The sequence below is a fragment of the Syngnathus acus genome, chromosome 9, assembly GCF_901709675.1.
Source record: "Syngnathus acus chromosome 9, fSynAcu1.2, whole genome shotgun sequence".
NCBI lineage: Eukaryota > Metazoa > Chordata > Actinopteri > Syngnathiformes > Syngnathidae > Syngnathus > Syngnathus acus.
Genome location: NC_051094.1, coordinates 4,123,470 through 4,145,822, shown reverse-complemented (window position 1 = coordinate 4,145,822; position 22,353 = coordinate 4,123,470). Strand labels below are relative to the sequence as shown.

Below are 22,353 nucleotides of genomic sequence, written 5' to 3'. Positions count from 1 at the left end.
ATATGTAAATGAGCTTGTCTTAACGCTCTTCATCATTTCAAAACGTTAAAAACTATCCTGCCACTTTTTTAACAAGAAAAAAGTCAAGTTTTCATCTTTCCCGTGTCAGTTTGCAAGTTCAAAGTTCACATGTAGGTTGCGCGTCACCAGGGACAATGTGTGTGCACGCGCCTGTGTGCGCGTGTGTCGGTGGTCCGAGAAAAAGAGAGTGGGGGGTGTGAGCGGCACACAGTCACGTGCTGCTTTTTTTGGCTGTGGAGGCGTGCAGGACACATCATCTTCCTCTGCTTCTTCATCCTCCTCTTCTTCTTTGGGGTCGAAGAGTGAGAGAGAGCAAGCGAGGGAGAACAAGAAAGAGAGAGACAGGGCTCGTGTGTGTGTGTGTGTGTGTGTGTGTGTGTGTGTGTGTGTGTGTGTGTGTGTGTGTGTGTGTGTGTGTGTGTGTGTGTGTGTGTGTGTGTGTGTGTGTGTGTGTGTGTGTGTGTGTGTGTGTGTGTGTGTGTGTGTGTGTGTGTGTGTGTGTGTGTGTGTGTGTGTGTGTGTTCCTCCATGAAGAAGAAGAATCGAGGTCGGACGTCAGCGCTCCTCAGCCGCACACACGCACGCAGCCTCACCGCACCGGTAAGCTTATTATTCTTATTTAAGTTCACTTATATGTTTATTGTTGATGTTTTTGTGAAGTACTTTTTTTTTTTTATCCCTATTTTCACAATTTCTTTGTTTTTATTTTTTATGTGTTTTTTGGGTTTTTTTTTTGGTTTGACGTACAAAAACTTTGCAGGCGTTTTGACTCAATCAACTCGAGAAGGTTTCGATGAGCAAACATGACAACCGACTTTTATGACGTTTTGTTGTCTTTGTGTGCGTACGGTTCACAAGTTGACCCCCCCCCCAAAAAAGTGGAGAAGGTTCGACCGAGTGGAACGAACGCAATACCGCCACTCCTCCATGTCTTTTTGTATTCTTGCATCAAAACCTGAGTAGTGTTGTTGTTGTTTCCATGATTTAAAATGTTTGCGCTGACTCGGCAGGTGTGCGATCAAATTTGTGGGCTTTTGTGGTGAAAGACTTGCAGTACATGAGAAATGAAACCTCTCTGTGAATGTTCGTTTTCACATTTATTTGTAATTAGAAATGGCTTGATTAAAAACTAATTGTTTACAAAGAAATCCCCCGTGAATATTTAAATGCAGGCCTGTCAGTCATTATTTCATATTTAGTTATGCCTTAATCAATATTGTTTGACACATTTATAGCTCATTGAATGAAAGATGACATATTTACTCATGTTATTTATTTGTATTTCTTCATTTTTCATTTGCTTCATATTTTTTTTACAATTACTGTATTCATTCTTTTTTAAAAACTACTGAAGAGCGTATGTATCGATATGCATAAATGTGGAGATATCCTTTTCCGTCCATCAAAACGGTTTAAAAGCTTCACTACAGAAGTGTTTTTTGCATTTTTATGCACGGTGGATTCATCATTAAATTCTATTCAACATGTTTAGGCCATCATTAAAGCCACTGTCATACGTTCAATTAAACAAGACCTATTAGTGATTTTAAACCTTAATTGTGTCATTAAAAATGCACTTTTCTATAGTTATTTACATGTATGACTATAATATGCAGTTAAATTTGCTAGAACACTTTTAGGTGTCGTAAAATAACATCCGGTATGTAATTTATATTGTCTATTTTTTATTTAAGATTAGGCATGAGACCTGAGAGTGAAGTCAAATGTGAGCGTGCGTGCTCGAGACGCAGATGACTGACAGTTGTCATATCCCCCCACCCCCATACAGACGGCGTGGCGCCATGCTGAAGCCGGGCGAGGCATCGGCGACGGCGGCGGCGTCGGCCTTCCTCAAAGTGGATGCGTCGTCCTACCTGCATCACTGGCAGCAGCTTTTCCCGCACACGCCGCTCAAGCCGCCCCTACCTGCGCCCTCGGGACCCCCCCACTGCACCTCGTCGGGGGCCGCCCTGGCGCCCGCCTCCTCCTCCTCCGTGGTGGTGGCCCAACTTCCTCTCGCCCAGCACATGGCGCTCTATGGGCAGGCCCTGGCTCCGGTGGGCCCCGGGGGTCCCGGAGGGGATGCGGTGGGGGTGGCCCCCCCTGCTGAGAACCCCGCGCTGGGACGCCTGCTGCAGGTGAAGGAGCAGAGCTGCGGGGGCGTCGGGGTGGTATCGTCCAGCGTGAAGAGCGTCAGCGGCGAGGAAGGCGGCAGGACGTCCACCACCGTGCAGACGGGGGGCAGGATGAAGCTGACCGCCGAGGAGTTGGACTACTTCCTCTACGGGCAACAGAGGATGGAGATCATACCCATCAGCAGCCACAACACCGACGTCAACAACCGTACGTGCACGCACACACACACACACACACACACACGCTTGTGTAAATGTACAATGTGTGGACTTTATCTTGTTTATAGCTTTATTTACAAATGTCATTTTTGAGATGTGTGGAGTTAGGTTTTTTATTCCATCATTTTAAATTATAATGATATATTATTGCTAATTATTTCTGAATATTATATTTATTTATTTATTTTTATACATAAAGACATTAAATTGTGGTTTACAATTTTGTGAAACTTAATATTTAATTCTCAATTGAAAGTGTTTTTTTATTTGTTACCCTAACCCTAATGCCTGGAGTATTTTTTATTGTTCATTTTTTGTTTAATTTTTGACCACTAACCTATAACTTTATTTACATTTGAAAGATGTGATGACATCCTAAACTTCATAATATCTACTGTTTTACATTTTGAGTTATTTTCAAATTCATAAATAGTCATATTCATGCACATTTTTAACTTAATTTTTAATCAAAAATACATATCTTGTAATATAGTAAAATTGTATGAAATATTTTTAAGGCTAAAAATGTTATTCTCAAAGTCTTTTAAATTTAAACTAAGTGCAATAGCTCAGGTTGTGTAAACGTTTCACCATATTAAAAAAATTTATAGTCAGCAGAGGAAAATTATTCATGAAAGTTTTTTTAAAAAACTAAACAAAGAACACGTTTTAAAACCGATGGCGGATTCTTTTCGACATGTGACATTGGAGGTCGGTGGCCGCGAGCTGTGATTGATTATCAATCAGATTTCACTTTCAAATTATTGATCAGCAAACTGAATAATCTTCACTTAATACGTCATTGAATGTGAGCTACAACTGTAGCGCTTTGTCATTCCTAAACAAAAATACATTTTGTCACAAGCTATAATTGCACTTTTGCATCTTCAAACCACTTCAGACGCAACACCCAATGTTTCGACATCATCTCCTTTCCCATTTTGAACCTTAGCGACATCATTCCCTCCTCGCGTGTTTGCTCTCACGTCTTGGCCGTGTTGAAAAGTTGTCATGAAAGTGACGTGATGAAGATGTGTGTGCGCGCGCGAGCGTGAGAGCGTGTGCGTGTGTGATAAAACGGTTCATCAGCAGTAATCTGCGTCGATACGCGCCGGCAGGCCCGATGAGGGATGGCGGGACAAGCGGGAATTAATTGCTGCATATAGTTTTGTGTTGGGGGTGGGGAGGGGCACGGAGTGGGGGATGTGCTGGGTCTTGAGGGGGGACGAGGGGCGGGGGGATCGATCCAGCGGAACGCTATTTATCATCCCAACACAACCATACGGAGGTCCCGGGGGGCCACGCTTGTGTGTGTGCGAAAGTGAAGTGTTTAGTGTGTAAATAAAGCAGTCTTCTCTCTCCCTCTCTCTCTCTCTCTCTCTCTCTCTCTCTCTCTCTCTCTCTCTCTCTCTCTCTCTCTCTCTCTCTCTCTCTCTCTCTCTCTCTCTCTCTCTCTCTCTCTCTCATACACACCCCAAAAATAATAATAACTATAATATACAGTCAGTAACATTCTGCTTGGGTCACATGACGAGTTTGTACATTTTCAATGAATTCATGTCAACGTCTTGACATTGTTGTGACAACGTGTAATTTTAGAAGTAGTGTATCGATACACAAAATAGGTCACTTTTATTGATTCATTTTCATTTGATGATTTCACCGCCACCTTAAGCACCCGCTCCACGTTTCATCTGGATTTGCCACAAAGTGACCGACAGAACGCAATCTAGTATTTTCCTACTTCGTCCTTTTTACATTTTCTCATTATTATTCAAAAATGAGTCCATTACTTATTTCTTAACTCATTTCACATATGAACCAGTAAAAGTCATTTATTCAACAATTTATCATTACTATGTAATCTATCAACGAATGTTTTTTTTTTATCAATAACTTTAATTTTGACGCAATAAATGACATGTCTTTGTCAACCACTGTAACCTATTTACCGAAAAACTATTTTCATAAACAAACGTTATTTTTGATCAAGTGGTCAAGAAATTCTTCTTTTCCGCCAAGTTTTTTTCAACTCAAGAAGTGTAATTTATTAAAGAGCAAGCAGAGTTTGTATTCAGTGATTTTAAAATATTTATCAAGACTTAAATGTAATTTATTCAAGAAAAATATCATCCAGAAATTTTACTTATCAATGTGCAATCAAAAAATGTAAGTTAATTGTCCAGATTTTTAATTTGTTCATCAATGAATGTCATTTATACATCAACCTACTTTTTAGTAGACAAATTTCATGCAGAAATAGAGAAATGCATATGCCATTTTTAAAAGATTCATTAACGTAATAAGTAGTTTTTAACTTCAATTTTCAATTATAACATTTAAACTCTGAAACTTTATTCTTGAATGTGCCTACTTTGTAATCTGCAAATTAAACTTATTCATCAAGAAATTGACTTAAGTCACAAAATATAATTTATTAACAAATGTAGTTTTAAATTCCACAGAAATAATTGACGTATTTTCATGTAATATAATGCAAAATAAAGTCTTTTGTTTTAGCATTTAAATCACAACAATGAATGTACACACACACACATGCACACAAAGTGCTCACATTGTATATTATGTTTGCAGTTGTTATCCTGTAGTCTGTGTGTGTTTAAGTATTGTTGCTAGGAAACACGGAGACAAGCTTCTGATTGTCATGAGATCCAATTCGGACTACGTCAACTCCCAAAGTTTCCCGCGCTTCCCAAAGTGGGAATGTTTGTTTGACATTGTTCCCGCTCGGCGGAGCATTAAGAAGTCGGCAGCCGCCTATTTCATGACTTCATCCGTCAGTGGCTGTCACTCTTCCTGCGCCGCCGATATTTCAATTTTGGGAAAAACGCGAGAGAAAACAAGCGGGACTTCCTGCTGGGAATTTTTTTAGTCCAGATAATCATCAGCGCGTCAATTATTGACATCAATTAGTGTCACACTTCATCACGCTGCAACGCTGCGACCGAAGCGTTTCGCCCTGACGTGCCGCCACACTCGAGACAGAAATATGTCAGGAATGATTTCAATGCAGCCAAAGCTAACTTTAAAAAAAAGGGGAGGGGGGGGGCTTCATTAAAAAGAGCAACAGTGGACCAGCTTTCGAAACATTCAGAAAACAACGTGAACACAGAGTGGACCAGATAGTGTGAACCAGATTTGAAACTGGTCAGAGTCTGGCGTGAATGTGAAACCAGTGTTGACCAGGTACTGTGAAACAGGTTTGCAACCCGTCCAAATCAAGTGTGAATCAGATGGAATCCGGTCGAGACCAGGGTTGAATTTTGCGAAACCAAGGTGTGGATGCAATATGAGTCAGATATGAATTATTGTGAAGAGTGACAACCTGAATGTTCCTTCACTTTGAACATTTCCTTCCAGGCTGCGACATGTGCGCGGACAACCGTAATGGCGAGTGTCCCATGCACGGACCGCTTCACTCCCTGCGGAGGCTGGTGGGCACCAGCAGCGCCACCCCGGCACCGCTCACTCTTCCCGACGTTCCCGACTGGCTCAGAGAGCTGCCCCGAGAGGTGCGGGGACTCGAGTCAGCTGACTTGAATCACGCTCAAGTTGCCAATTTTAAATTTGACCCGACTTTGACTCTGTTCTGCTTGAAACACCTCATCCATCCATCATTTGTGTGTGTAGGTGTGTCTGTGCACCAGTACACTCCCCGGTTTGGGGTACGGAATCTGCGCCGCCCAGAGAATTCCCCAGGGTACCTGGATCGGACCCTTCCAGGGCACCCCCCTCATGCTGGACAAAGTCCGCTGCGGAGGCACCAGGAACACGCGGCACTTGTGGGAGGTAAGAGAGACACTATTTTGTGGCCCTTTGGCTACCCATTGAAGGATGCTAACATCCACATTTGTGGAAACTCAATACACTGGATGTGAACGTGACTCAGGTGCGAACCAAGTTTGCCAGGTTTGAATCAGACATGAACACAGTGTGCATCAGGTCAAAGCTAAATGGGACCCAATGTGAACACTCTCCTAATAGAGTGTCAACTAGATAGTTTGACAGAGGCATGAACTGGGTGTTCTCCCGGTTTAAATCAGGCATGATATCGTGTTCATGCCCAATTCAGTATGACACAAAACGTTTCCAATTTAATTTCTACCCTGTTCACATTGTACTCACACCTGATTCACATTAGGTGTGAACTCGGTGTGTAAGCACCAAACGATAGTGTGTTGCAAGTTTGAAAAAGGTACGAATTGGTGTGTTGAAGTTGTAGTTTTCCATGTTGAAGCCCAAAAAGGAAGCTGAAGCTTCTCGTTGGACACATGCGCACTTTCAGGGAAAAGTGATGAAGTCGTCTCGAGGCCGTTACGGTTGAGCTGTGGTCGTGAAGGCGGCGGCGGCAAAGAAAGCAAAGTATGGTTCGGCGGCCAAATATTTTGCTAGCGCGACGCCCGCGAGGATTCCCACAATCCTACTGGGCCTGTTGGAATGTCGTAAAAGGCTTTTATTTGCCATCCTTCGACGCTTTATTAAACAACCGCGGTGACATCATCGCCACAGCAATCACTTTGTCTGCATTGGATTTTATTTATGACGACTCATGATTGTCAAAAAACAAACTTAGCTGGCTTGTTGTATTTGGACTGGAGGTGAGACGGGTACTATAATTAATGACATTAAGACTTCCTGCTTGGTCATATTTGGACATTTTGTGTCACGTCATTTGGAATTTATGCTTTGGTCGCAGTAGTGTTTGTGTGTGTGTGTGTGTGGTGGTATCGAAGTCGTCTGTTGCTGGCTCCGCCTCCTCACGCTTGTAGTGTGAGAAAGCATGGTGAGCGCTTGTGCAAATATTTTGGGACGTCTGATGAGCTGATTGATGGATGAGGCAGCTCACCGGGAGCGCTCTAGCGGTGGCTCGCTGGTCCGCACTGTTGATCCTGGTTCTGGTTCTACTTCAAAATGTGCTTCCCGTTGTGTGCGATAATGTGTGAAAGACTGCACTTTCTTTCGATTTGTTTTGATCTTGTCATATGTTGGAGATGGCCCGCCGCACACCAAGCGATGTGGCTGAATGCGGTTGAAGTGAACAATCGCGAAGAAATTGCAGTATAGTCGCCGACTCCTCCGCCGCTCACCTGGCGAATGACGCTGGCGCACATTCCAACCAGCTGCAACGGCAAAACTGCGCCCCCTGGTCTTCCTATTGACAAATAGTTTTAAGGTGCCACATGTGCTGTACTGTATAAAAATAACATAACGTGTGTTTGGATGTGAACGCAACGTGAATCAGGTGTGAAATCAGTTCACATGTATCACAGTAAAGCACGTGAACACATTTTGATAGTGTGCTTCAGGTCTGGAACTGCATAAACCAGCGTGGATTAGTTAGCGTAGACTTATCTTCTTATCCATGTTTAAAACTGGTATGAAACAGATGTGAATCAAGTTCAAAAGCATTGTGAACACAGTGTGGACCAAATAGTGTGAATGAGGTGTGAACCGGGTTTTAAACGTGCAAGTATTTGAACCAGTTGGGAACGAGGCTTGAAAGTTGTTTGAACACTACCTAGACCATATAACCTGATCCATATCTGAACCAGATAGGAGATATCCAAATTATGAAACCTGACAGTATTGGTTTGAAACAGATAGAGAATGAGTATGAATTTGAACCAGGTTTGAATTAGGTTTGAAAGCAAAGGGAAGCTGATGTGAACTCACTGCCGTGTGAGTGAATGTGATGTGAATCACAAACGCCAGTGTTATTTTCATGATGGTTGTCTGTTGTCTTTTTCCCCGCAATAGAAGATGGCAATGTGACCAGGAATCGTGAAGGTGTGATGAGTCGTGTGAGCAAAGAGCAATTGTGATGAAGAGGAGGCTGTGGGCGTGTAGAAGAGGAGGTGATGAAGAGAGCAGATAACGGCAGAATTAGTGCGTTTGATTGATTTTGTGTACAACTCAAGCGTTGGATCATTGATCTTCACTCACAAACACTTTTACACCATTTGGACTCTATAACAACAACAACAGCAGCAGCAGCATTGCGCTGTCACCATGCTACCTGATGCTAAGTCATGCTACGTGATACAAGCTGATGCTAGGCGATGCTAAAGTGGTCTGGCCTTCTTTAAATAAAAACTTATCACCGTGACAAAGTGCTAAAACCTTTTGCTGGCTCGTGCGTGCTAAGGCTGTTTTATCACCTCTTGCCTGACGTGCGCGTTCGTGCTAAACGTGTTTATCACGACGTGCGTGCGCTAAGTGTATATGCCACACTTTGCTTTTGATAACCATGACTGCATTAGTGACATTTTTCACACAAATACACGTCGTACATGTCATGATAAACACACCTAATGCACACATAGTCCGAGCATGTGAGGATAGTGATAGTGACTAGAGCTTGTTAATGGCGTGTGTGTGTGTGTGTGTGTGTGTGTGTGTGTGTGTGTGTGTGTGTGGTCTTTGAAGTCAAACAAGGATAATGTAGTGAGACAGATGAAAGTGTAAGTATGAAGCAGATGTGAACATGGTGTGTAAAAGCAAAGTGGATTTTATTCAAACCTGACAGGCTTGAAGACCATGCGATGCCGTTCGGCGTGAACCAGGTTAGAAATAGATCTGACCAGATATGAACACAAACCAGAGTTGAATGTATATGTTACGTGCGTGTGTTTCAGATTTATGACTCCGAAGGAACGTTGTGTCACTTCTTGGATGGCAACGATCCGGCTAAATCGAGCTGGATGAGGTACATCCGATGCGCCCGACACTGCGGAGAGCAGAACATGATGGTCGTTCAGTACAGGTACAAACTTGCTAATGCTAAATGTTCACTGTTAGCTTTGTCGTCAATACCTAGTAAACAAACCTGTAAAAAAAAAAAAATACAAGAGCACTTATGCCACTTACCTCAACCTCATTATAATTTAGCTAGTTAGCTCATGGTCGTTTTGTCTTAGCCTAGAATTGTTTTTAATTAGTTTAGTTTATGTTAGCCTAATATGGTTTAGTTTTATTTTTGCATAACTTTTGTCATACATAACCAGAGTTTTACCTTACTATTACATAAGCCGTTTCTCAAATCGCATTTTTGTCCATTCTTACGTGAAACGTCATCAGTCGCAGCCAAAGTCCTGTTCCAATTGAAAGTACGCATAAACCAAGAACACACGGAATACCCGGATGTTGTTCTTGTCTGCTAGCTTAAACCACGGATGCATCGGTTGGTGACTTGTGAAGACTTGGCTGGGAAAATATCCCGAGATGCGTTTCGTGCTGCTATCAAAATGGCTAATGCGGCAACGGAGGAGAGGACTCACGTTTGTAAGTTGAAATCTAGTCCCGTGATTTATCTGTGATGAACTACGGAAATACGCCAGAGAGGAAATTTACAAGCACACATGCGTTCCAATTACAAGGTGACTTGCGTTGTAAGGAGGTAACTTTTTCCCCCCCACTGCGTTCTTACGAAGACCATACTTGCCGAGTTCACGAGATCTTACTCTGCACTCTTGATCTTGAGAAACGGCTATAATAACATTTATGTATTAGTTAGATGATCTTAGCCTACCATCAACTTACAATTTTCTAGTCTAGCTTAGATAGTGTAGCGTACAGTATTTTTGACATTGCTGAGTTTTAGGACTTCTTTGGACCTAATTGCTAATGTGGCTGTGGTGTGTGCAAAAGCACTTCTTTAGAAGTCAAAAGTTGCCTCGTGTCAAGCATGTTTCATTTTGTCTTAGCACACCTGGGAGGGGTGGGAGCAACATGTCAACACAGTCAGGAGGGGCCTGGCTGCAAATCAAGCATACCCCTGACCTCACACCAGATAAAACGAGAATTAGGTGGGAGGGGGGTGCTGTTTGATCCGTGCTTGCTGCTGCACCGAGGCGAGCGGTGTCGCACATCAAAGAGTCTCATCAGGCGGTCAGGTATGAAAAAAAGCAAAACAAACACGCCCGCAGTCTCACAGAGGGGGCGTGGTCTTGACTGCGATACATTTTTGGGGTTTTCTTGCTAACAAATCAAGCAGTGTAATACTCAAGTCACACAAATACATCACCTTAACTTGCATCAAAGTCATGCGGTAATACGACAAGCTTAACCTTTACATAGCAGCTTATCTTCGCTTCTCACCGCTACACAAGCTAGGCGAGGCTTGAGTTGGCCACATTAGCCACATTAGCGACAAGGTCCAAAAAAAAAAAAAGTCCTTGAGCATTACTCATGTTAGCAATGAGGTCCTTCAACAATTTGTGTTTGTGTGTTTTAGGTCGAGCATCTTCTACCGGGCGTGCCTGGACATCCCTCGAGGAAGCGAGCTCCTCGTTTGGTACAACGATTCATACACTTCCTTCTTCGGAATTCCGCTGCAGTGTGTCGCTCAGGATGAAAACCGTGAGACTTTTTCTGAGTTTCTTCTAGAATACTATCACGTTGCCATTACGCTAATGAGACTAGAAGCTGACATGGACATGGGGACAAAGGTCTTCTCCAACATATGTAGAACATGAACAAAGGATAAGGTCTTACAAACAGTACACGTGTAAGAGATGGTCCTCGAACTCGATTGCATCATGGAACACGTTGGACACACGTAGAGCACAGATGTAGTACATAGACCTCCAAAATAGACTTAAGACATGATTTACAAGATAGCTAGAGAACACACGTCTTCAGGGTGAACTTTTGTAGGACCCGGAGAGAACGTGATGACACAGACCAGGAACATATGTAGATATTGGACTCAGATCTTCGACATGGTTCTAAAATGGATGTGCTGTGCGTGCAGTGAACGTCCCCGCGTCTGTTTCGGAGGTGATGTCTCGCCAGGAGTCCTTACTACAGCAACAACAACAAGCACCCTTTGGCAAGAGCGGCAAAGCAACGGCGTCCTTGTCGTCGTCCGTGCGCTCCATGGTGTTTCCTCAGATGTCGTGCAGCAGAGGTTTCTCCGTGCTGGACAAGAGCGGAGCGCCCTTCCCTTCATCCGAGTCGTCCTTTGCCCAGCTGTCCTCCAAGAACCAAAGAGTCTTGGCCAGTCCCACGTCCACCAGCCAGCTCAGCAGCGAGTTCAGCGACTGGCATCTGTGGAAGTGCGGACAGTGTTTCAAGACCTTCACGCAGAGGATCCTGCTACAGATGCACGTCTGTCCACAGAACCCAGACAGGTCTGTAAAGAACACAATCACAACCGTGGTCTGGACTCAACTGGAAGATACTGGACTTTAGACTAAACTAGAATAGATTGCAATCAACTTGACAGCACAAGTTTAGTGGAGAACAAAATGAACTGGATGAGACTGGACTGGTCTGGATGCCAATAGACTAGTACTAATTTAATAGTAGGCTAGTCGGGATGGGACTAGAATAGTTTAAATAAACTCAATTAGACTTGACAAGACTGGAATTGACTGAACTGGAATTGACGACAATAGATTGGACTGGACCTGAAAGACACTTGACTGGACTGGACTGGACTGGACTAGACTAGAGTACAAAAGACTACAATGGAATCTTCAAGGAGAACAGCCATACTGGACTAGAATAGGCTCGTCTGGACTCCATCCACAGAACTGAACTGAACTTGAATGATGTGTAGGTGTGCTATTGACTAGTAGAGGCGAGACTAGACTTGACTGAACTGGACTTAACTAGACTACAATAGACCAGAGTGGATTTTGAAGGTACGTAGACCATGAATAGAAGCACATGCTTAAGTTTTGTGATACAAAATGTGTGTACGTGTGTGTGTGTGTACTGTGTCATGATGACACACACACACACAAACGCACACGCGTGTGTGTGATGATCTATTGGAGAATTTTTGCTTATCTTTATATTGTGTAGTGTGTGTGTTTGCGTGTGTGCATAAATCACGGTGGCGGCAGTGTAGAAATTGTGGTTGTCACGGTGACGGGTGGGCAGGCGGGGCCGGTGTCACCGGGTCAATAAATGAAAAGGAAAATGAAAAAGTGTCTGCTGATGTGCAAAATGTCAATAACAACATTTTATCCACACTACCGTCGCTCTTTATAGAGTTGCGGGGACGTTCATCCAAAAAAAAAAAAAACACCGTCGAAATGTAGCTGTTGAATATCAAGGATTTTAAGTTCCTGGGTTTTTAGTTACATCGAGGAACGTTTGGACATTTTGTGTGTTTGGAGGGCAGTAACAAGATTAGGTCCCGGGAAATTGATTTTGTTCAAAAATAGACCCTGTTTGAAGTGTAGTACTTTTGGATTTGATCCTTGTCGTTCCAAGAATACTTGTAGCCACATCTGCTAGTTCAAGATACTTTTGGTGGAAGTAGGAACTTCTGGAATGTTGCTGAACATGTAATTAGATCCTTTGAGTTGAGGAAGAACAATTCGGACTACAAGTTCATCATGTGACCATGCGATGCGTTCGTCAATAGTGCAGACATGATGAGGATGATGATGGCCGGAAGATGTGACAGTTTTGTGTGTGTGTGTATGTGTGTGTGGACCCACAAATGATTGATTGTGTATTGATGAAGTGTGAGTGCTGATTTATTATCTCTGCTCTCAAACACACAAACATGTCATCATAGCAACGCACACACACAGTTTTCCCACGTCAGTCTTTCACTAAATTGTGTGTGTGTCTTTCCTCAGGTCATGTGTTAGGACAAGTGAATGTTAGTCATTAGTACTCACGTTGAAACTAGTACTCACTGAAACGTTTCACACGCTCACAAACACATTATTGGCGTTAGCGATGTTGCCGTAGCATTTGTTGGTAGTTAGCGACTGAGCTTGTAGCGATGTAATGCCACACAGCAAAGCTAGGTTGCTAGCTGCCGTGTTGTCCCTGGCGGTGTCCCTGGGGAGAAGCTAACACACACACACACACTCGTGTGTAATAAACAATAAGCGCACATTAATCTTGATGCCGCGCTTGAATAAATAAATCAAAAAGTTCCTCTCATTGATCACTGCAAGTATTCACGATCAATGTCGGCTTCATAGAAAAGCGCAAATTAATAAATAAGAAATAATAAACACGCCAGCGCTTATACAATGACACTTGATAAATGAGCGCACGCACACACACACACACACACGCACACACACACACAATCTGACACACACACACACACGCACACACACACACACAATCTGCAAGAGAAGATATTCACTTTGTGTTAATGGGAATAAGTGTGTTATTTTCTGACCGTGTATTTCTCAAAGTGTGAGTAGTGTGTGTGTTTATAGTGTGTATGCGTGTGTACTAAACGTGTCTAGATGTGTGTCATCTGCCGGTGTAAATAAGTGTGCATGTGTGAATGTTTTGAATGTGTTGTTGTGGGTTCTGCCATGAGGGGGCGCCAAAGATCAGAGTGTATTACTGACCGCAGCTCCCTCTCCTCCTCCTGTTGAAGGCCGTACCAGTGCGGCCACTGCTCGCTGTCCTTCTCACAGCCATCGGAGTTGCGCAACCACGTGGTGACACACTCCAGCGACCGGCCCTTCAAGTGCGGCTACTGCGGACGCGCTTTCGCCGGCGCCACCACGCTCAACAACCACATACGCACACACACTGGCGAGAAGCCCTTCAAGTAAGTCGCCCTCACGACACACACATGCACGCACATGGCATTTTGTGACTGCTTCTTCTTCACCTTCTGGTCATGTGATGCCACCTGTCTTCATTCGTAATCCTAAAGTCAATCAAAACCCAAATTTGAAATCCCAACCTTGTCTGACCCGAGTTTGCATCCTCACTCTGAATCCTAAACCCTAGTTTGGAGTACTACTTTGAAGCCTTAGCCCTAGTTTGAAACCCTAACCTTAATTTAAAACCCTAACTCTAGTTTACAACCCTACTTTGAAACATGACCTTTGATCAAAAGCCCCAACCCTGGTTTGGAACCCTAACACTCGCTTTAAATCTTAACCCTGACTTAAAACCCGAGGTTTTTCTGGAGAGCCTATATAATCTACTTTAAAGCGTAACCTTCCACGATGTGAATCGGCCATCTTTGGTTCTGTCAACTGGTTAGTAGCCTCCATACGCTTGTCACGCTAAATTGAAGTTAGCGGCGCGCTAATGGATGTCGTTGCGCTGCGGCTCGGACGCAATTAGCGAGGACGGCGTCGAGGTCACGTCGGGCGACGCGCCATTAACGACCAATTGCGGTGACGTGACACGCCGCCTGCCAATCAACTTCAACACGGTGCACGTGTGTGTGTGTTGGTCGTCTTGTCATCGGGCCCATCAAGGCGTTGTCACGTCGTGTTGCGGTGCAGACGTGACAGACACTTTGATGGCAACTGTTCGAATGAAAAACAAAGAAAATTCCGTCTATCCATCCTAGTAAAGGTTTGGTTGAAGTTCAATAAAGACAGCCCATAAAGCACTCAGAAAAAAAATGCAAGATAAATAAAATAGATTCAATCCAAAATGTAATTGTAAAACAAAAAACAATAATACATATAAAGAAATCCCCCCCCAAATAAATCGACTCAAAAAAATTAAACCAATAAAATAGATTCAATCCAAAATGTAATTGTAAAACAAAAAACAATAATACATATAAAGAAATCCCACCAAATGAATCTACTTAAAAAATAAATAAATAATAAATAAAATAAATTGGACAAAATAAAGAAAACTCTACAGTAAATTCATTTAAAACGAGTAAATAAATACGCTTGAATCATCCACGTATACAAAAATATATGATGTGATACATCATGGACGTTGCGAATGTACAAGCAAGCGGTTGACCCCATGACCTGATTTTTTGACACACATTTCGTGACTTGTGCACGACACTTTCTTTTGTGTCCTGTTTTTTGAGTCACGTCGTCAAATCAAAACCTTAGCACCCATGTAACATATGACTTTCGTTTCACCGATCAATAGGGTTCTCACACGCGCTCGACTTAAAAGGCTTCCTCAATTGCGTGTGACACCGTGCGCACGTGTGAGTGTGATGGGAATTCCCCTCAGCAGCTGGCTTGATAGATTATTGACGAGTGTGTGTGTGTGCACGCGGGTGTGAAGATCACAGCAGCAATTCTAGCTGACGGCTCCGTTGACCTCACACACACTTTGTACTGTCAATGTCTATTACTCTTGACAACACACTCCTCTCGTGTGTGTGTGTGCTGGTGTGTTTGAATCCCAGAGTAACGCAAGGTGTGACATCATCGCAAGATCATCATCATACACACTAGGATTAGTGGTAGGGTTAGGGCTAGGGTTCATGGTAGGGTCAAATTTTAGGGTTAGGGTTCAGTTTGGGTGTGGGTTTAAAGCTGGGGTTGGAGGTTCAAATTATGTTTAACGTTTCAATTTGCATTTTAAACTCTTTTTTTTTTTTAACAAGGGTTGGTTTTACTTTGTCTGGGCTTTCAAATTGGGGATTAGGACTCGAATTTTAAAGTTGCATTTCATGCCAAGGTTAGGGGTTTAAACGGGGGTTTGAAAGCTGGTAAATGCTTATCTTGAACGTTCTTATTCTTTTGGGTCTTTTTGTGTTTAGATGCGAGCGCTGTGATCGCAGTTTCACTCAGGCCACCCAGCTGAGCCGTCACCAGAGATTACCCAACGAATGTAAACCCAACAGCGAGGGATCAGTGGGAGGAGACTCCATAGAGGTGGACTAGAATGCAAGGCAGGTCGGCAGAACTCAAATCTCACCGGCGCCAACCAAATTCTCCCTTTGGCCGCCGTCTTCATTGCGAGCTTTTCTACCGCTGCTCACATCCAACGAGACTTTCGCTACGCATGGAATTACCTTACAGCACAATAACAAATTTCTTCCACAGTTCTACAAAAAAATGTTTCACTGATGTTGTACCAAAGTTCTTCCACAGTGTTACAGAAGTCCTACCAATGTTCCAGCAATTTTTTTTTTTTACCAAAAGCTACCACCAAACTACTACCAATGTCATACCAAAGCTCCTGTGAATTAATTTCTACCAAAGTTCAACTGCTTCCAAAGTTCTCGAAGGTTTTACTGTAGTTCTTTAGATTTCCGAGTCTACTTGTGTTGTGCCAGCATTCTACTATAGTGCTACACTACCAAAGTTCCACCACATTTATTTAACCCTGTTTTTCTTTTTTTTGTCAACCAAGGTTTGCCTAAAGTATACGAAGGTTCTGCTAGGATTGTAGAGTAATTGTACTGGTGACACCAAAGGTCTACCCAATTTCCTTCAATGTTACACCAAAGTTCTACCAAAGTTGTCCTATTTCTTCTGGTTATACCACTACTATACTGAAGTTAAACCAATCATCAACCCAACTTCTTTGAAGGTTATGCAAGGTTTTTCCCAAAATGATGTTTCACCAAAGTCTATGAACACATTCTGCAAAGGCTACACCAAAGTTTTTTCCAAATTGTATCAGAATGATACTTGTTATACCAAAGAGTAACCCAGCTGAAATGCTGCCAATGTTATGTTCCGACAAATTTACCCAATAGTTGAAAGTTCTCAATTTTCACATACTTGCTAAACTTGTAAGTTCTATCAAAGCGCCACAAGTTCCAAAGTGCTACAAAATGATTGCTGAAATTTTACAACTGTCCTCATGATCAACTTGAGCTCCATCAAAGTTCCATTCCACTACTGTTCTACTTAAGTTCTTCTAAGGTTCTGTGGTCTGTCAAGAAGGAACAACTTCAAGAGGGCACTGCAGCTAGGACTTTTCCTCTCGAATGAGACGACGGAAGGTTTGACGCCTCACAAGCACACCAAAGATTGTCTGACATCATGTAGGTAAAAAAAAAAAAAATTAAAAAAGGAGGCAGAGACGCTAAAGCAAACGTCATGAACATTTAAAAAAAAAAAAAAAAAAAGATATTTATCTTGTGGCGGCACTTTGACTTATTTAACTTTGTGCATACTTTGCTTCACACATGACCTTGTCTTCCATTTATATCATCCAATTGTGTTTTTTTAGTGTGTTTTTGTACCAAAAAGAAGAAAAAGCACACTTGACACAGCAGTTTTATGGGCCTTTGACATTCATTGATCTATTTTTTGGGAATTTTTGCAAATTATCCACTCACTTTCTGTCTCAGAGCTGAACTCACGAAATGAACAATAAAGTTGGGAATACAAGCATCCAAGATTTTTCGTAGGATTATCTTTTGGTTTGGGGTGTTGAGTAATTTTTTCACCTTGATCTGCTCAGAAAGTAGGTCCACGCTTACCGATAAATGGGACGAAATTGAGCGTTCTTTTTGGTCAAAGTTCCAATTATCAGGTGGTGTGAGTGATTTCTCCTTGATAATCTGCTAAAAAAAAAAAAAAAGTAGGTTACATACATGCTGATAATTGGACCTTTGGAGGATCAATTCTCCCTTGTCAGCAAGTAAATGAGTTGCCTGAGATAGGAAGTGGTTGTGAAAAGTTTGTGTACGTATGGAAAAAAAAAAAAAACATGTCAAAGAAACGATGCTTTTTGTCTCGCTCACGTTTGCATGATTTGAAATTAAAAACGTGAGACCTGAAGAAAACGAGGTCTAAAATAAAGGGAGTCCGTTTTGTCAAGTCATGCCTGTTAATCGTTCCATTTGTGCCGTCATTTAAGAGTGCTCATGAAATTGACACCGCGGCACACTCGACGTCCACGTTGAATTTGAAACCACTCTGTTTGGTGGGGGGCATTATCATCACCGTGACGACTGAAGGCAACGATTCAGTTATTTAGTGGGACCTCCTAAAGCAGGCATCACCACATATATGATCGCATTTTCCCTGGTAGAGGAAGCGCTTCATCAGCAAGTCGCGCAATTTACACCTTTGTCGATAAGTGAATCGCACATGGTGCGCATGCACCAGACCCCCACCCGGGTTGTCCGGTTAGACACAATAGTGATTCGTTCAAACGAATCGTTCAACGAATCGTCCCCCCCCCCCCCCCCCCACATACATACTGATCCGTTTTTTTTTTTTCTTCAATAACACACAACTAAGCAATACACCAGATCAAAAAACAATCAAGTAAACACACGGTAATGTCGACAACGGCAACGCAAACATTTCTCTCTATATTACAACATCCCGTAGGAACAACATATACGTCAAACTAGACAACTACAACCGGCCCCCCCAAAAAATAATAATTGGCTCGGTTATTCACACATTTCTTTCTATAACAAGTGTTGGCTCGTGAGTGAACGATTCGTTCAAAAGAACGAATCATTTCAGTGAACGAGAGTGACCGAATGACTTCCTAAAGTGATTCATTATTTTTTCAGTTCATATGACTACAACTAGTAGGTGTCAGTAATGCCCATTGAAGCTGGCGCCACCTCGCCGTAAAATAAAACGAAGAAGAAGATGACGTAACTTCCCGTTCACGAACGAGTCGTGCTTTGATCTGTGATTTAACGAGTCAGTGAGTAAGTGATTTGCATTTCCAGTTCATTGCGAGAACGGATCAGTGAGGGAACGAATCCTGACTTTCCCGCTCGCGAACGAGTCAATGGGTCAACTGCCTTCCTTCCTTCCCGTGCATCAACGGATCAGTCAGTGAATGTGTTGCGTCTCCTGGCGTGAACTATGTAAGCCAGAATGTAGATTTACGATTTGCCAAGGAAAGAAAGAACCACTCACTGAAACACCACTTCTTTTATGCGCGTTTTCTCCAAGCTAACGGCTAACTTTATTGCATGAAGGGATGCGCCGTTATACAACAACGGGGAGATTATGCTTCTCTTTGGGTAATCTTGATTTTATAACACTTATAGTAGTTTTTAAATAACGTGTATTGTTCTGCCCTCAGAATTGTTTTCATGATGTAAGAAATGTTTTCTATGTAAAGAAGCATACACAATGGTTATTTGTCGTTCGGAAGCAAACAGGATATGTATTTTGAAATGCACCGGAAGCTGCGCATGTTTCTGTTGAAGCGACTTGACAACTGATGAGACGCGTTACTCGCGTCTCCTTATGCTCACGGAATCAACGGCTGTAAGTTATCGTTGTTTTGTTGGATAACTTTATTATTGTTTATAAGATAAGAAGAATACTCATAGAAGAAACTAAGTGTGTGTGTTGTTTCACTCGTTGTGTTTAACACTGAATCGAAATAAAGGGAGCAAGACGCTCTGAATCCTGGCTCGAGTGTTCTATACATGAGTTTGGCTGGCTGATGAACTGTGACAACTTACACGAAGTACATAACGCACAGGGAGAATAGTACATGTATTCGCCTAAATGTTATCAAATATATCTACTGCAATTTCATATTGGATTGCTGGTTTGAAATTTACTTGTAATATTATTGTTTTTAATAAACATTTATTTTAAAACTTGTCTGGTGTTTTATTCCTTGTTTTTATATTTGCCAATTAAAACATGAAAATCAGACTGCTTTATATGACAATATGTGTAGGTACACCTCATGGACACTTCAATAGGTACACTACACGAGGTAAAAAAAAAAAAAGAATAAATAAAGGGTTAATTGCACAATAAAAGCACATAAAGGTATAATCTCTCACCTGGGCTCGAACCAAATTCTTACCGAGCAAGAGCCCGTGTCACTAACCAGTCGGCTATTGCGACCTGGCAGCCCATGGTCGTCTGCACTGTTTTGTACTAGTGATGTGCATTCCAGTTAAGTGAATTTAGAATCGGTTCACTCAAAATATTTGTTCAAAACAATCGTTCACCGAATCGTTCGCTACACTTTCTTATTTATTTATTTATTCCTTTTTTTTTTTTTTTTTTTTACCTCGTGTAGTGTACCTATTGTAGTGTCCATGAGGTGTACCTAATCACAGGCCACTTCAATTGGGAAAAAGCTTAAGTGAAAGTGAAAAGTGCCACACCCTCCCTCACCCCCACCTCCTGATTGGCTGTTTGAGCTGTGACGTCACTTGGACACTCCATTAGGTACAGCGTCTTTTCAAGTGTACCTAATAACAGGCCACTTTATTAGGGAAATATCATAGTCAAAGGTCACAGGTGTCAAGCTCTAGTCCTCGGGGCCGCGTTCCAACATGTTTTCCAAGTGACCCTCGTTAAGCGCACCTGCGTGAAAAGTTTTTGGTCACTTTCACGTTCTGCAGGAGCTAAAACTTTTCACGCAGGTGCATTTAACGAGGGGATCACACGGACACTCCATTAGGTACACCGCCATTTTCAAGTGTACCTAATAACAGGCCACTTTATTAGGGAAATATCATGGTCAAAGGTCACAGGTGTCAAGCGCTAGTCCTCGGGGCCGCGTTCCAACATGTTTTCCAAGTGACCCTCGTTAAGCGCACCTGCGTGAAAAGTTTTGGTCACTTTCACGTTCCGCAGGAGCTAAAACTTTTCACGCAGGTGCACTTAACGAGGGGATCACACGGACACTCCATTAGGTACACCGCCATTTTCAAGTGTACCTAATAACAGGCCACTTTATTAGGGAAATATCATGGTCAAAGGTCACAGGTGTCAAGCGCTAGTCCTCGGGGCCGCGTTCCAACATGTTTTCCAAGTGACCCTCGTTAAGCGCAGCTGCGTGAAAAGTTTTGGTCACTTTCACGTTCCGCAGGAGCTAAAACTTTTCACGCAGGTGCACTTAACGAGGGGATCACACGGACACTCCATTAGGTACACCGCCATTTTCAAGTGTACCTAATAACAGGCCACTTTATTAGGGAAATATCATGGTCAAAGGTCACAGGTGTCAAGCGCTAGTCCTCGGGGCCGCGTTCCAACATGTTTTCCAAGTGACCCTCGTTAAGCGCAGCTGCGTGAAAAGTTTTGGTCACTTTCACGTTCCGCAGGAGCTAAAACTTTTCACGCAGGTGCACTTAACGAGGGGATCACACGGACACTCCATTAGGTACACCGCCATTTTCAAGTGTACCTAATAACAGGCCACTTTATTAGGGAAATATCATGGTCAAAGGTCACAGGTGTCAAGCGCTAGTCCTCAGGGCCGCGTTCCAACATGTTTTCCAAGTGACCCTCGTTAAGCGCAGCTGCGTGAAAAGTTTTGGTCACTTTCACGTTCCGCAGGAGCTAAAACTTTTCACGCAGGTGCACTTAACGAGGGGATCACACGGACACTCCATTAGGTACACCGCCATTTTCAAGTGTACCTAATAACAGGCCACTTTATTAGGGAAATATCATGGTCAAAGGTCACAGGTGTCAAGCGCTAGTCCTCGGGGCCGCGTTCCAACATGTTTTCCAAGTGACCGTCGTTAAGCGCACCTGCGTGAAAAGTTTTTGGTCACTTTCACGTTCTGCAGGAGCTAAAACTTTTCACGCAGGTGCATTTAACGAGGGGATCACACGGACACTCCATTAGGTACACCGCCATTTTCAAGTGTACCTAATAACAGGCCACTTTATTAGGGAAATATCATGGTCAAAGGTCACGTGTCAAGCTTTAGTCCTCTGGGCCGCGTTCCAACATGTTTTCCAAGTGACCCTCGTTAAGCGCAGCTGCGTGAAAAGTTTTGGTCACTTTCACGTTCCGCAGGAGCTAAAACTTTTCACGCAGGTGCACTTAACGAGGGGATCACACGGACACTCCATTAGGTACACCGCCATTTTCAAGTGTACCTAATAACAGGCCACTTTATTAGGGAAATATCATGGTCAAAGGTCACAGGTGTCAAGCGCTAGTCCTCAGGGGCCGCGTTCCAACATGTTTTCCAAGTGACCCTCGTTAAGCGCACCTGCGTGAAAAGTTTTTGGTCACTTTCACGTTCTGCAGGAGCTAAAACTTTTCACGCAGGTGCATTTAACGAGGGGATCACACGGACACTCCATTAGGTACACCGCCATTTTCAAGTGTACCTAATAACAGGCCACTTTATTAGGGAAATATCATGGTCAAAGGTCACAGGTGTCAAGCGCTAGTCCTCGGGGCCGCGTTCCAACATGTTTTCCAAGTGACCCTCGTTAAGCGCACCTGCGTGAAAAGTTTTGGTCACTTTCACGTTCCGCAGGAGCTAAAACTTTTCACGCAGGTGCACTTAACGAGGGGATCACACGGACACTCCATT

General features: G+C 43.0%; 1 protein-coding gene across 1 annotated transcript; it reads left to right on the top strand.

Moving 5' to 3' along the window:
* Positions 1-521: 521 nt before the first annotated feature.
* Positions 522-17,887, top strand: prdm6 (PR domain containing 6). The gene is made up of 9 exons (XM_037259009.1): positions 522-621; positions 1,811-2,364; positions 5,757-5,908; positions 6,027-6,185; positions 9,032-9,159; positions 10,630-10,754; positions 11,149-11,527; positions 13,762-13,938; positions 15,871-17,887. The coding sequence occupies exons 2-9, from the start codon at positions 1,824-1,826 to the stop codon at positions 15,992-15,994; spliced, it is 1,785 nt and encodes a 594-aa protein (XP_037114904.1). The 5' UTR covers positions 522-621; positions 1,811-1,823; the 3' UTR covers positions 15,995-17,887.
* Positions 17,888-22,353: the final 4,466 nt, after the last annotated feature.